Genomic DNA, 16,305 nt, shown 5'->3' with positions numbered 1-16,305 from the left:
AATCCTTTAAGATGTGCCTTCATCTTCACAATCTAATGCTAGCAGTCCTGACCATCAAACACAGTAGGTACCTATTGGCCAATGTAATAAGTATTTTCGGCTGAGAGGAGGTCTTCCTGAGTGGTTCTTGCTTATACTCAGGTACCCCGAAGATCAGTGAGCTCTGATACTATCTGTTCACTTCAGGGTGCACAGGGAATAAAAAAGAACAACAAAAAATGGAGGGGAAGAAGTTTTACGCTTGTCTTGTTGATATACTGCATTTCCACATTAACATTTTATACAAGCAAAACATCGCTTCATGCCTCTCTAATCCTCAAAGCTATGCAAACACATTTCAGCCACCTCCCCACAAGCAAACGTAACAAATGCAAAAGTCAAACAAGAAAAGTTCTACCACACATTAACAGCAAACACAAATATCTTTAACAAAAATCGTTTTGCACCTCTTTAAAGATATGGAAATGGAAAATCATTAGCTAAATACACACCATCGAAGGTTATCTAGTTATTGACCTTCCTGCAATTTGTTCTGATCTCTCCAGCATTCCCAGTTAACACACCAATCTGACCCATCTTGACCATGGCATAAGCAAATTTGTTCATCCACAGAAATGGATTCCTCGCATTCTGATTCACCTGATCAGCGGTTTCTGTGCTGGACAAGAGAGCTTGATCTGATGAAAACAGACCTCGATTTGCCAAAATATTCAGATAATAACCTGAGTCTGCTCTTGCAGGACTAGAAGGATCCATGGGAACCACTGTGTTAGCATTGGTAGTTCCTTGAGGGCATTGACGCTTCAATTGGGATGCATATGCTGCATCTAAACTTGGATCCACGCTTGACGTGCTACTGAAATTGTGTAATCTGCTGCTGAATGAAGAGCAAAATGAGCGTCCAATGGTGTGTGCCCCTGCATAAAAATGTAAAGCATATCCTCGGTGAAGCCAAACCCTCAAGACTGAACTCATTTCTTTTGAGCAATTAATATAAAGATAAAGATCATTAAAGTGAGGTATAATTTTGAGGATCGTACCAGAGAGGGTAACCATTTCTTCTTGTGTGAGGCCCTTGCTTGCAAAGAGTCGAGTGAGTTGGTCAAGGTTGGAAGTTGGAGGGGGAAGGTTTGCCCTTGTGTCTGAAGCTAGTGATATCTTCCCATCTCTTCTTCCTGCAGGAACATCATACCCAAGTCCTCCACTCTGCACATGTGAAAAAAAAACACACACGCACATAAGATCCTTTTGTTGAAAACTTCCATACCAATGAAGAGGTGAATCAATGTAGGGAGACTTACTAATTCAATGCTATCTCTTGCTGCAAACGCAATTATATCAGCACATGAAACAGTTTCTTTGCAAACTGCTTCAAGTCTCGCTTTAGCTTTGTCAATCACTTCATATCCTCTCAGACTCGGCTTATTTGCTGGTGAGTCCTTCTCTGCTGTGTTTGAAGCAGTGGAATCTAAAAGCACCGACGCATCACACCCCTGCAAGTAACAACACATTTATCTAGACTTCGACGGGCTGTGTTGGGAAATTTTGATTATACTAATTAAACATTGAACAAAATGAAGTTTCTTACTGCATTAAAAGCTATATATAATGGCTTCACATGATGACTTACTCTAACAAAGCAATCATGGAAGTGCATTCTAACAAGCCCAGCAGCAATCCCAGGGTTTTGAATAAACCCTTGACTGACCTCATCCTTTACAATGAACTCTGCAAATCTACATGAATCGCTGTAAAACCCCACCTGAAGCTCAGAGTTAACATTCTGAGACACTAAATATATGAACATAATTAAAGTTGCAAAATTTAGCTTCTTCGGACTCATTTTCCTCGCTACAATGCCCCACTCTCCCAAGCTTATTGCACAACTACAACCTATTTATATCTTTAATTAAGGACAGTGTAGTGCCCTTAGTGCCATGTGATGAGGCTATAAGCTGGAACGTCACGCTTGTTTGACTGGGGTGGCCATGAGAAAGCAAAGGACAAACTAGATCAAGTTGGATAATATATTATTGGAGAACCAAAGCCTCTTTTTCAAGCTCCAGAGCAGCATGGGTTTAGAAATACCTGCATTAATTGGTTCTAGTAGACTTGAGTGCACGAAAATACAAAGTAGTTGTTATAGCAGAATCCATTTCGAAAATAATATAGCACAATATTTGCATTAGATGGGGTTGCCTGTTGGGCTTAGGTTTGTTAAAGGTTCCTAGAAACAAGGCATGCCTTGGAGACACAAAGTCACGTTTAAGACTACTTTATTGTTCAATAATTACTCTCTCATAAATTAGCATTTCCCTGTGGGATTAGGTGTGTTAATTGGCATTGACCGAGGGACTGTGGCAGATTGATAATCTGATTAGGAACTTTTAAACTAAACCAACTACAAGTTTTTTTTTTTTTTTAAGCGTTATCGAATGACGCGCTTTGCAACGGCTCTACTATGCAATAGTTACGTTGGTGAAGCTACCTCAAAATTTTATCACAATTTGGACTGGTCGGCGTTCTATAATAAGTTAGATCTTTTGTAATCGTTCTCAGATCCCCCCAAACAAAAATAGCGCAATCATGCAGTCATATATTGAAAAAGGGCACAAAAATAGGTGATTGTAGATAAAACTCATGCGTCTTCTTCACATTTTTTTTTCTATTTTCCATCATTCTCTTGATATATATATATATATATATATATATATAATCAACTTTGTAATTGCAAAAGATTCAAATTAATTCCGTGGATGCAATTACAAATAAAACATTGATGACATTAGCTTTAATGAGGAATCAAAAGTCATTCATCCTTTTTTCCCCCAAAATAAGCAAACAACAAAAAACAGAGCTTGAATGTCCTCCTGCAGAGCTTGACAAAACGAGGGAGCCCCTCTTGTATTAGTAACAAAAGAGCAAAAAGACTTAGATACCCAATCAAAACCTAAAGATAGGCTGAAAATATTCTGCACAACTTGTTGCTCGTTTAGAAAATACAGAGCCTCTCCAATAGCAAAGAATTGGACTGTCAACTTGTCCACCTTTACAGCTTGGTGGTAGAACCATTGACGAAAGTACTGATAATTCCATCCGATGGAGTTGTATTTGTGAATGTAAACCCCAGCATCTAACATGTTGGGAAAAAATAGAAAATATTTCTTCTGGTCATCAATCGGGAAACTACTGGTAAACAAGATATAACAAGCCGATTTGTGCAGCTATGTACGTCATGAGACGTGCCAGAAGCGCTGAGATCTTCAAGTGAAGAAAATCCCAGCAACGATGGTATAGGCTTTAAAGGTGATTAATTTAAGATATGGAAATGTATATTGATAGGTAAAAATATGCATTCACAAGTTTTAGGCTTAATATTTTTTTTTGAGATTTTTTATGTAGATATTTTGAGCTTTTCTTGAATTTAAGTTATTTTACTTTCCTTCAAGGAAAAACGTAAAACCAATACGATGGCTGAAAAGCCTCAGTCTCAAGCATAGCCCAAAGTAAACAAATCGTATCAGGAACAGCTATAATGCTTTCTCTGAATCAAAGAATGCAAGAAGACAAGAATTTTGGTTTAGTTTGAAATAGGAAGTTTCCATTTGGCACTTTGCTGATTTAATCCTGACGTAACACTCGTGAAAATGCACTTGGGAAAGGAAAATAAAAACATGCACCATTCATCCGCTAGTCAAATACTGAAATAAGATCCATAGCCATGCCAAGTTATTTATTTATGTCGAAGCGACGAAGCCACAGACCAAAGTACCAGTCTCACTCATATATGTCTAATTAAGGTAATCACAAACGGCTGACCCATAGACATTCATATAACTTCCTCCAGCTCTTTCAAAGCTTGAAACTCTGCCCTGTGAACTCCTCCATTTTAACATGTTCCCACTCTGACGAGAAGCCATCAGAGTAATGCGTGGGAAGCTGAATGCCAAACCTGTATGTTCCTTGAGGCTGAATTTCGTGAGCATCCTCCAAATTCGGATGAAATTCCTTCGGTGTTGACAGTTCAACAGCAGCATAGGAACTCAGGTGCATTATGGGAGGACTTATACTGACATTTGAACTGTGGGCCTCCGACGCATCTCTTGTGATCGGGCAATCAGTTCTGTTCCCTGCAGATTCAACTCCATCTAACAGTTGCCCTTCTGACGAGACAGAACTAGAATCTTCAACCCGGGATTTAAGAACCCGGAGTCTAGCCATAGCAGAAGATAAATAATCGTCATCCTTGTTTACCTGGGTGAAATCAGTAGCTTGGTTTTTGCTATCTGTCAGCCCATAAAAAGATTTGTCTGCTGGGTTCAGGGCATCAGAAACCATAGAACTTGGTAGTTCCTCTGTATTGGCAGTACTGGCACATGACTCTTCATCCCGGGATTTAAGAATGCAGAATCTAGCCATAACAGAAGATACATAATCATCAGACTTGCTGTTACCAGGATTAGGTGATATTCGGATGAAATTGGCTTGGTCTTCATTATCTGTCCGTCCAGACACCAATTTGTCTGCCGCGTCAAGGGCATGAGAAGCCTCAGAACTCAGTTGTCCCGTCAGATTGGCAGCATCAACACATGTATTTACATCCCTGTAATTACAAGAATAGAATGTGGCCTTAGTTGAAGCTTCACACTCTCCAATCTCTTTGCTTGTGCCAGAAACAGCAGAATCCAGGATGAAACCATCCAGGTTTTGACCATCATCATCGTCTGGTGTTAATGTGCAAGGCTTGTTCAGATCAGGAGAAAACTTCAAACCAGATACCTCCTTTAAGTCAACGTTCCCTTTGGCGGCAGAACTCTGAGCTGTGCTTACATGAGGATGACCTGGTTTGGATTGCTCCTCCACATCAAAAACATCATCTAAGGCACAAGAACCAGAATATTAGCTTTTGAAAAAACAACCAAACCAACTTTCCAGTTTAGTTTTCTAGGATTTTGAACAATCGGTCATCTTGAAATAAAAATAAATGCACACCTCTTCGCTTGGAACATTTCTCCATCTCAATCTTCATTTGATTATAGCGAGCTCTGCATTTCATGGAACATATAGCAGCTTCTGCCTCAAGCCATAAATTCTTATATAGTAAAGCTTGAGACTCTGCTCCTTCCTCATCATGGAAATTCTCAGTGAGAATACTTTTCAGAGCCTATAAATCAAAAGTATGCCAAAGCAATTAAATTTTTTTTCTTCGATTGTCTTTGCTACCTTTCTGGGGACAGTAAAACAGCATTAAACAGTAGTGAATAACAGAAAATGACATAAAAAGCACCTCAATCGTGTTATCTTCTATCATCATGTCTGTATCACCCTTTGCAGGAAAGGAATCAGAAAACCTCCCCAGTTTACCAGATGCAAAATGATGGGCTTTCATCTCTTGAACAGGCAGATTCTCATGGTCAACCTTGGAGCCCCCTGGATCCACCTTGGTTAAGTGGGGTTTCTCAAACCTTGCATTCTGACAATTTACTCAGATTTACAATCATTTTAATGCAGGGCCAATAAAATAATCGGCATATAAAATAAGCAAAGAACCATGTGCTTCAACCAAAGCCTCAAGGAACCAAAATATTAGTGAATAGAGACAAAAAGATGCACACCATTTTCCCTTAAAGAATTGGGGAGTAAATATGGTCTCTAAATCCTAGATGTTTCAGAACCAAATTACAAAAAAACTAATATATTAAAGTCGCAGATTAAGTCACATATTGGTTAGATTTCTGGCATGAAACTAACAAAAGCATCAAGAATGTTACCTCTAATTCTTGAAAACCAGATAGTGTGTTGGGTATCAGAACACATCACGCTAAATTTTGCAGTCATACAGGAAAATAGCTATAGGACAACTACTTCTAGCATTTTACCGAAAGTCAATACCCCAATTCAAACAAGGAAAATTAAACTTAAAACTCTAAAATTTAACTGGAGTCAGTTCTCCAAACTGGCCCGCAATCTGCCTCTACTGGGTATCCTAATCCCATTACATGCTCATAGTGCAATTTAATCTGGCCCACTTTCAATTCCAACAAGCTTAGCATCATGTCAAAAGTTTCCTTTTCTTCTCCAAATAATTATTTCCCAGATTAAACAACAAAAAATGCGTTGAATCTCCTTTCCAAGCAGGCAAAAAGGACCAAGCAAAGTTGAACTTTATCTCCTTGATTGGACAGTCTGCCTACCATACACATTCATAATCCCAAACACGTGTAACAGGCAAGCACCTTGAAGCAAAAGTAGTCATTGTAAGTTACATGTGTAGAAGGTGGGCCATGTGACTAGTATTGGCCTGTCATGCTTTTAAGTCAAAAATTAAAACTGTATGAGATGATTTAGAAGTAAGCATTCAGAAATGCTTGGCTCACAATGAAACCTATCAAAACTTGAAGAATGATCCATCTACTAGGATATTCAGAAAAAGGTGGCTAAGTCAGCGAGCAACGTATTCTACATATGTAAATGAAGAATATCAATGTCTTTGTCAAATTCTCACCAATAAGTGATGCAAATAAATCATATAATTTATGATCTCTGAACTCCTCAAACGTGGGGGAAAAGCGTTCCCTCCATCAGATAGCTCAGAATTATTATTGAATAGGAATCAAATCTTACCTGCCCAGGCTCATGCGGTTTCCTAACATGCTTAGAAGGATTTGGTTGAGGGAAAGCGCAGTCTTGCACAGGAAACATTTGGCCAGCATTCTTTGAAGCACAGGTATTAAGATTGCTAATCACATTACTAAGGACGCTGCAATCATTTTCTTTCAATTCACATGTATCATTCAAACAATGAAAAAGAAGCAATTCTGACAAGTTGTGCATTGTATCAACCAGAATTTGGATGTTTATTTTTAGAGTTGATGCTTTTGCGGCTGATTCTTTAAAGGCAGTAGAGGCAGCTGCTCTTGAAGGCAAGGAAGGTGAAGGCTCTGCTGAATCGGATGTAAAGTATTTCGAATACTCATTACTATTAACTCCAGCATCTGCACATGCCCCGGATAAGGTATGCTGCTTCTGAGACATCTTTTCTTCCATAATCTGTTGCTCGTTGTTGGAAAATCTAGACTCAGAATCATATGTTGACTTGTTTGATGGCACATTATTTTCTGTCATTTCAGAATTGTCATCCAGATAATGAAGCCCATAATCATAGATTGGCTTGTACTCAAAACATCCAGTACTTGCTGCACCTTCTAAATTATTTTCTTCAGATGAAACATTTGCCACTGAAAACTTCCTTGAAGAGCCTGCCAAACCCTTTTCCAGATAGTCGGTTTCATTGTCCACTTGATTGGTCTTTGAATTGTCACATGATATTTCTGTGATATTGCTTGCATCAAGACGAAAGTTCCGAGGCCCTTCAAAATTAAGAGAAAAATTCTCTTCGTTTGACTTTTCATGTTGTGGATACAGAGCCTCAGAACCATCAAAAGAATGAAAATGGGTGGCTGGAGCTCCTTTCCAGCATGGTGAATCCACAGCAGGGTTACATTTATCAACATTTTCAAAGGATTTCAAATTGACATCCTCATCATTTCTGAATCCCAAGCTTAAATTATTCAGACTTGCTTGAGGATTTTGAAATTCCTTCCTTGCTTTGAATATATAATCAACAACACCTGTAGAAACATGACTGTCTGGAAGCATTACATTGTTTGCTGAGGTAGATTCGTCTCTATTTAAATGCATGTGAATAGGACCTGAATCAAAGAATCCTGTGCTTCTAGGACTTGGCAGGGGATAAGCCTCCTTTATATTAGTAATATTATTGCTTCCAAGGTCCCCACCCGCTGCAATATTGCCAACACTGAAACCCACATCTATTCCTGTTATAGGTGCTGAAGATCCTGCATCGACCAGTGAAGGTTTGTCATGCTGTATCAAAAGTTGGTCAGTTGATGCATTGTATGAAGAGTGATAGCTCCCTGAATCTGTGACTAATTTCAAGCGGTTGTCATAATGAGTGTCATGAGAAACCAAAGGGGATCCTTGAATAGATGTACTCGGGATATTGAATGGCAAGGAATTGGCAGTTTGCCACCAGCAAGATTTATCATCCAATTGATCCACACAGACAGGCACACTCACCCCATGCTTTTCCCAACCGATGGTATTGATACAATGTAACACTTTATCATTATTTGAGGCCTTAACATCGGGATATCCTGCATTCAAAACATATTATTCAAATTTACACAATGAATTGATTTGATAGCTCAGGCATAGTTGTTCATAATATTGATTCTATTCAATACACCAAGATGTAATTTACTACCTTTGATCCCTAATAAAAGAGCTAGTTGTGGATAGAATTTGGACTCCAATGCATATTGTCCCTCTTATTTATCCAAACTAATCTTATTGATTACATATGTTAAGGGAATTTGCATCAAATGGTAGTTCTCAATCCAAATTATTTCAGAGGGTATTTAAAGGAAACCGATACATATTTTTGACAAATAATTAATTTAACTACTTTTCTTAATCTAACCAAATTAGTCAAGTAGATCTTATACTAAAGATCAAAGATAGCATTTTATGGCCTGTAATTTACCGATGAGAGATCTATCACCTCAATAGGACTGGGTTATAGTGAGTTAAAGAAATACCAAACAATCAATTTCTGAAATAGAAGCATAGTTATCAGATTCGTATGATTCCCAGGCGGTCACAAAAATTATACTCTGTATATTTGGAACAGTGAGATAGCATGATGTTAACATATTACAGCATAGCTCAACGTATTGGGCATCAACAATAAACACTTTTGAGAGTAAAACCATCGGTAGCTTCAACAAGAAAATCAGGCATTGAGGAAAGAGTAAACATACCTTGGTTCACAAGGTTTTCTTCAATAAGCGGACCAGCTAAATTTGCTTCGTTTGAGCAGAAACTGCCCCCAGCCTCCACCGGCGTACTACTATTACCTTGGATTAACTCCGCAAACTGATTCCAAAAGCCAACCCTCTGGCCCGAATACCCTATTTCTGACTTGTTTTTAGTATCGTCCAGGGTGGACCAGTGATCAGGTGCTGCTGGATTGACAACATGAGCTGATGGTGAAATATATGAAGGATAGTACGGTTGGGCTTCAGCAAGACTTGATTTTATGTTATTAGAAGATTGATCATAAGCAAATGTGTCCTTGGAAGCCAAGCCGAGAGTGTTAAAATGAGGCAACTGGCTAGTGGGTGGATCTAACACTTGTGAGCTCGAGCATCCATATGCCTTTGAGGAAGGCGTTGAATCCAACTCTCTGACAGGATTCGGAAAAAAATCATAACCATAAGGGCGAGAGTGAACAGGAAATTGATTCGAGGGGATAGCATCTGCGGCTTCTGCTAAATCTGCATATGGGGCTGAAACGTCCTTGGGCGTGGTTTTGCTAACACTGAATGGTTGAGCGAAAGCTGACAAATTTGAAGATGGATAACATGCCCGATCATCATAATACCCAACACCCTTCATCGCTACAGATTAACCGAAGATGAGCGATTGAGCAAGCTGATCAAAACCACAACAAAATAAATGTAAACCAACCGAAAATGATAGGCGAAAACAAAGTAATTTTACAGCCATATCAAAATTATGGGAAGGGTATAAAATACACAACGGTCATGGAATTGAAATGAAATTTATATCAAACGGTCTCGATTGTACAGAAAGATCGCACAGAAAGCTGGAACTTACAAGTTGATATCGTAGCCGAACCTGACGCTGAAGACCATACGCTACTGCGAAGAGCCGAAAATGGACGGAGCCTACAAGTGACAGTCGTCTCTGGTTTCTCCTTCCACCACAAGGAAACTATGGAAGACTTGAAAATTAATTAATATTCGGAAATCCACACGATGCATAGAAATTTACGTAACCCTTTTGTTTTAAAATAAAATGGTTTTCACGCCATTTCGGAGGATCTCTGAAATAAACCTAATAGATCCTAAAAATAAACAAAAACTAACTAAATTTTTTTTCAGTAAAAGTGTTTTTAAGAATGAAATAAAATCGTATTAAAAATATAATAATTTACTATAATAATATATCGCTAAAAATTTATGCCAAAATTATATATTGTTGTAGGAAATAATAAATCTAATCCATTTGGTTATTTTACCCTTAAAACAACATGTGCGCTGATTTAATGTATATTTGATGATAAATATGGTATTTTTAAAAACGGAGGACCTTTGCATTAAATAGAAAAGTATTGAAATATATAAATATGGTTTCATTTTAATCTCAAGTAATTGAAATTTAAATTACTCAACCACTCAAATTATTAATTAAATACAAACAACCTGCATATGAACGCATAATTTAGCTTTCACATAATTTATATATACTGGTATATTGAAGTAGTATTTAAATTGATTGTACTTTTTTAAAATAGAAAAATACTTACATCAAATTTTTTTATATCTATTGTGTTAAATTCTCCAATTATCCATGATCAGTATAAAGAATTTAACTTGAATTTTTTTCTTTTAAAAAATACTAATGTATAGTTTTTGCGTATGAGATTTTGTTTATTGTTTGATAGAGATGAGTTGCATTATTTAACATTTATGCCTTATAAATAGGATAATTTATTAATTTTTTATATAATTGCAGGAAATTCCCTTTTAGCAAATAAACATATTATTCTTAAAGGATAAGCAAGGTCGCCCTTTTTTTTAATCGCTTTGTTCATCGAAATTCAATTCTTTTTTATCACATGAAACTCAAGATTTTTTAGCCGAAATGAAATTCAAGAAAATAATTCATCAGTACAACACATTATTGACACCAATTAATTACTTTTATAAGGATCATTAATATAATGTAGCTTCACGAGTACATTTGAGGAATCTATCGTGAATTTAATGTGTTGCGTGGAGCTAGTCAAAATGCAAGTCATACGCGCACACACACGTTGTTTATATTAGAATGGTTATATGATACTCTTCCGGTCTTTAATATAAAACATATTTAACTAATTTGATTATATTAAGGAAGTTAGATAAGTTAGATAATTATAAAAAAAGCCACACATTTTTCCTGAAACACCATAATCATCTTTTTTAATACCCCTCTCTCCCTCTTCTACTTGATTATGGTTGAGGGAGTATCATAAGGGTAATTTAGAGAAAATTGATAAATATGAGAAATTGGTCTTATATTTAGGACAAAAACCGATTAAAAAATTAGGTCATATGTTAAAGACTAGAGGAGTATATCAATAAAAATTAATACTGTTAATAAAGTTTCGTCTGTAACTCATAAAGTTTATTCAGCAGAAGGAGTTTAATTCAAATACTAGTAGTTTTTGTACATGAAATTCCACTCAGTATTAATACTTTTTGTATGGAGGCATGTCCAGTATTAAAATGTTAGCACTCTTTTTAAATTAAAAGGGATTTAAACCTTTACCGTGTTATGAGGATTGAGGATTAACCATTTTCATTAGATTTAATTTACGTTGATAGAACCTCACGGCCTTGTGCTATTATTCCACATGGAATAATCCTAATTTTGTTGTTAACGTTAAACACGGTGCTCTTCCTCCCTCCCACAAACAAATCCAGGAGATATTGGACATGTTGAAAATATGGGATATTATTATTTTAATTTTATGAATTATTATTAGCATCATATAATTATAAATTATTCTACATTTTATTGGATAATCATATATGCCCACGTTGTGTTACCTTTTTAGAATTTTGGCCACCGAATTCGTTAAATATTATGAATTATGAAATATGAATATTATTATAGCTATATGATAACAATAAATTTCAACAGTTATATCAATAAACACTAAACAATGCTGTACTAATGATCACATGGTTTACTTTTATGAAAATGCGTTTTTTCAAAAAAATAATTGCTGCTTTGAATTTTTAATTTTATTTTAAAATAATTGTTGTTTTAGAGTTTCTATAAAATATTAATTATTTATAGATTACTTCAATTATGAATAAAATAATTGTAGGTTTTGTAGGGGAATCTGAACGGCAGGTGCAACAAGAGTGAGAAAAATATAAAACAAAAAGGAAGACTATTTTGCCGTTATAAATTTCTTTTTAATTTTTGATTTGGTGCTTGTAACACTCCACAGTGCTTGTCCTTCTTTATTAATAAATTCTTTAATTTTGCTCCGCTATTAATTTATATACAAGGAGTAATAGTATTAACAAAATAAAATTAAAAAAAATTAATAAAGGGAGAAAGATATAGATATAAAAAATAAATAAAGAAAAGCAAAAGTACTTCTAACATAATTATTTTAAATAAAATCACAAAACTAATTAAAGACGCTGGGAAGCTAGAGTATACATAGATCATCGCCTGACCCAGACCAAAGAACAAGCTTCAAGAGTCCTAAGCAGGAGGACCCATAGATGTTATCAGTGACCTTAACTCAGTTCGTTCTAGATTAAACATCACTAGTTTCTTTCTTTCTATCCGAATCCTAGCCCCAAGAATAAATGTGAGAATTGCAATAAGACCTTAAGGGAAAAATATATTCACAAAAAAATCCTATAATAACTTAGTACTACCTTCGGTCCTAATTATAAGAGCTGGTTGACTAATTCGAGGAGATTAAGAAAATAAGTTAAGTTAGTTATTTGTAATAAATAAGTGTTGTCTTTCCTAAAATATTCTCGCTAATCAAGTGTATTGGTTAGAATTACTATTGTTAGAAGGATTATTTCGAAAAAGAATGTATAAATATGGTAGACAAAGTGGATTGAGATCTTATATTTAAGACCAAAATAAAAATCAAATAATATCTTATATTAAGAACCGGAGGTATTATTTTGTAATGACAAGTCAGTTGTTCAATTATTATCATGTTTTTTAATAATTATCCTTATTTTTTGAGACCTCACAGCAATTTTTTCAAAAAAAAAAAAACTTAAAGCCTATCAGTAAGAGTCTTCTTGACTTTGACTTTATTCACCAAAAAAAAGAGTCTCCTTGGCTTTTTAGCAACTTGCAAACCAATTGCTATTAACAATAATTAGTTTTCTAATAAACTGTCATCATGTTATTGTGATTTGATCTAATTGCAGTGCAATTATTGCACCATCACCAATGGGGATACTTTCTGCAAAAACCGCAACGGTCTCACTCGTATCCAAACAAGCCGCAGAGCCCAGTGATTCATCAGAACAATTTCGATTCATTTTCTGGTCAAATGTATGTGGTCATTTGAATTTATTCTCTCGTGTTAATATGGCTGAAGCTCTTTTTAATCAGTCTGAAAAGGGGAAAAAAAAATTTAACAACTGACGGACAATAGAGATCATTATATTACTACCTCTCATATTTAATAATAATATAATAACTACTTGACTAATTTAAATAAATTAAAAAAATTAGTTAAATTAGTTATTTATAATGAATATATGTTTTTTTAAAATATTCTTATTAATTATGTGTATTAGTAAAAATTACTATTCGATAAAATATTTAACATATATAACTGTTATAAGAACTATCTTAAAAAATAAATATAAAAAATAAAGTAAATTGATATCTTATATTTAAAATTAAATTAAATATTAAATTAGCTTTTGTAGGAGGTGGTATAAAGGTTTGGGAGTAAAATCCATGTTAACTAGTCTGCAATCACAAGCAATACTGAATTCCCAGGCCCCATAAAAAGCATTATAATCAAACTTCCATTTGCTTCTTCATTGTTTTGTCACTGGAGTAGGCCCTTCCCACCGCTAACTTGGTTTCACAAGTGCATTGGTCAGCTCAATCCTCAGAAAGTCTGTAGTCCTATATAATATATATATATATAAACAAAAATTGTCAGGATTTACATTTAGTATACATATGCTTACTAATTATTTATTTATAATTATTAATTATTAATGAGCATCTTTGAAATGACAATAAATTTGTGAAGATATATAATGACTCCGTTTGGCAAAGCGGTAGAAATTCCCCATAAACTCATTTCATGCAAGTTGAGACAAAACTCTTCTCACATATTTATTTCGTATTCCGTAAATTACTATTAAAAAATTATTTATAAACTACTTCTAAGTTGTTCCAAGCAGACCCAATATAATGATGACGAATGTGGAAGTGAGGCTATCTTTTCATGGGAAAGGAGGGTGCCCAATTAATTAGAGGACTTTCTCTTGAAAATAACAACCTAACCAACAGTAACATGATAATGTTTCATATTTTCCCCTCAGGGACAAGTGCATACTTCCTCTACACATTTTTTTTATTGTTTAATGGACCACTTATCCATATTCCGTCTTGTGTTCAACTCTGTTTTTTTATGTCCTTGACTTCCTCTGCATTCTACATATTGATTTTTTTCCCTCTTTTCCAGCATGGTTGCACCTAACTTTTTAATTATCAGTTGCATATTAAAAATTTAAATAAACATTATTTTGTCCAAGATTAGAAGCAACGGAAAAATAATATGGGTAAATTATCATAAAATATCCGTAGTTTTGTACCAGAATGTATAAATGGGAGAATCATTATAAAATCTTAAGGGGAAAAAAACAAAATTACTAAAAAGTCCCACAATACTAAACAACATCAAGAAATAACAAAAGATTCATATTGTGAAGTATATAATTTTTTTAGAACTCAGAGTAATTATGCTTAAATAAAATGCATGGACCACAGAGAGGGAATGCCTTGTCGAGTTGTAAGATATTGTACAGGGCTGTGGCATGTGACCAAGAAACAGGGTCCAATGGAAAGCTGAAATGGTGATAAATGTACAGTGCTTTGCATTGTTGTTTCAACAATCTCATCATTCATTCTTTATCATCATCCTCATCATTATTATTTTTATTAGAATCATCATTGGCTACAAGTTCATACGTACGCATTCACCGCATTCAGATCCATTGTATTGTCAGGTTATATAAAAAAAATATATATATATATATATACACACTGCTCATCAGAGCAGAAACCTAACCAAAATTGCAGAAGACCATAAAGAAAAAATAATACATACACATATATTTGTGGTTCATGTCCATCCACAACATTATATAGAATGAAACTTTATTTGTTTAGGGAAAAATCACGTTTGCGTTGAGTTGGTTCTTCAAGTTTTATCTTTTATCAATCTAATCCTTTGAAGTTTGGGGGCTAACTGGGCCAGACGTGAGGGATTAAAAGTTTCATTGTTCTTTTATTTAAATCACCACTCTGTTTCGACCTTCATCGGAGGTTCGCAAGAAGGTAGCTGAAAAGAGTAATTATGCGCGATGGACGGCTGGCCGCTAGAATCGATGCTTAAGTTGCAGTCCAAAATTACTGTAACTTTCTGTAAAAATTCTGGGTTGAGGTGCTCTTGTTGAACTTAACTTTTCTAGCTCTGATTCTAATGAAAATGCAGGAATGTTTGAAAAACAAAGCTTCAGGGGATAACAACATTTTCTGAGAAGTCGGCTTTAAATTCACATCAAATGCAAGAAGATTACTACATGCCTTGCAATTCACAAGTGAAACTTCTCCTACGTTCATCACTTCACGCAAAATCAGATGAAGCAATAAATATTACTAAAACGAGAAGAAATCGAACCCCCGTTGACAATTCTATAGAACAATTGGAAACCCAGTATCTAATTTGATAGCTACCTAGAAGTAAACCAGAAAAGAGTCTGCGTGAGACGACGAGGTTCTGGACGAAAGGCGAAGATTGCTGAGACCACGAAAGCGTAAGCGACGCCGAGGAAGGAGACGCTCCGTGACCCTTGTCAGAGCCGCCGTGTATTCTCCCAAAATCTCCGTCATGACCGCCACCATGATCATCTTTCTGGCTTCGTGGCCCTCAGAGAAGAACCGAAGGCTGTGTGGGTATCTGGGTCTGAATCTGATAGTTATGTAACGTGAGAAAAAAGGGAGACGAAGGCCAAACATATAAAGCACGAGTGAGGTGGGCAAAAAGGTTTTGAACTCTGGCACTTTCTGGCAGGAGCGGTGAATGGGATTATGGGCGTCCGATTTTTACTCGATTATTACAGCAACAAGCCAATAACCACAAAATAAAATCATCATAATGACCAAATCAAAGGGTGGTTAGTCACTGAATTCCTGGTTTCACATGTTATTTAATTATTATTGTATGCCACGAGGGCTGTTTCTCCGGCCAACTATTCTTGGATGCCTTGATTGCGCGCAAGGTTGAACTTCAAGGAAATTCAAAAACTGAAACCCATTTGGGTTTTTCCCCAATAATGGGGTAGATAAAGATGAAAGTTTAGAAGGTAAGTTTGGTAGAAGCATGCTTTGGCTTTATGTGGCGAGACTTTAATT

General features: G+C 35.6%; 2 protein-coding genes across 3 annotated transcripts; both read right to left on the bottom strand.

Moving 5' to 3' along the window:
- Positions 1-233: 233 nt before the first annotated feature.
- LOC114761426 (peroxidase 5-like) lies at positions 234-1,885 on the bottom strand. Its single transcript, XM_028950785.1, has 4 exons — positions 1,631-1,885; positions 1,302-1,493; positions 1,041-1,206; positions 234-917 (listed from the first exon to the last, which is right to left on the bottom strand). Exons 1-4 carry the CDS (start codon positions 1,841-1,843, stop codon positions 505-507), a joined length of 984 nt encoding a protein of 327 aa, XP_028806618.1. The 5' UTR covers positions 1,844-1,885; the 3' UTR covers positions 234-504.
- Positions 1,886-3,564: 1,679 nt separating this feature from the next.
- Positions 3,565-9,816, bottom strand: LOC114761425 (uncharacterized). Of its 2 annotated transcripts, none has more exons than XM_028950782.1 (6): positions 9,703-9,816; positions 8,844-9,516; positions 6,625-8,177; positions 5,288-5,473; positions 4,993-5,164; positions 3,565-4,877 (listed from the first exon to the last, which is right to left on the bottom strand). In XM_028950782.1, exons 2-6 carry the CDS (start codon positions 9,478-9,480, stop codon positions 3,853-3,855), a joined length of 3,573 nt encoding a protein of 1,190 aa, XP_028806615.1. In that variant the 5' UTR covers positions 9,481-9,516; positions 9,703-9,816; the 3' UTR covers positions 3,565-3,852. The 2 variants fall into 2 exon arrangements, with proteins under 2 accessions (XP_028806615.1, XP_028806616.1); XM_028950783.1 differs by having other exon boundaries at positions 9,724-9,804.
- Positions 9,817-16,305: the final 6,489 nt, after the last annotated feature.

The sequence above is a fragment of the Neltuma alba genome, unplaced genomic scaffold, assembly GCF_004799145.2.
Source record: "Neltuma alba isolate B1F8T4 unplaced genomic scaffold, ASM479914v2 tig00011120_pilon, whole genome shotgun sequence".
Taxonomy (NCBI): Eukaryota; Viridiplantae; Streptophyta; class Magnoliopsida; order Fabales; family Fabaceae; genus Neltuma; species Neltuma alba.
Note: the sequence above shows the minus strand (reverse complement) of the source record. Positions and strands in the feature narration are given on the sequence as shown.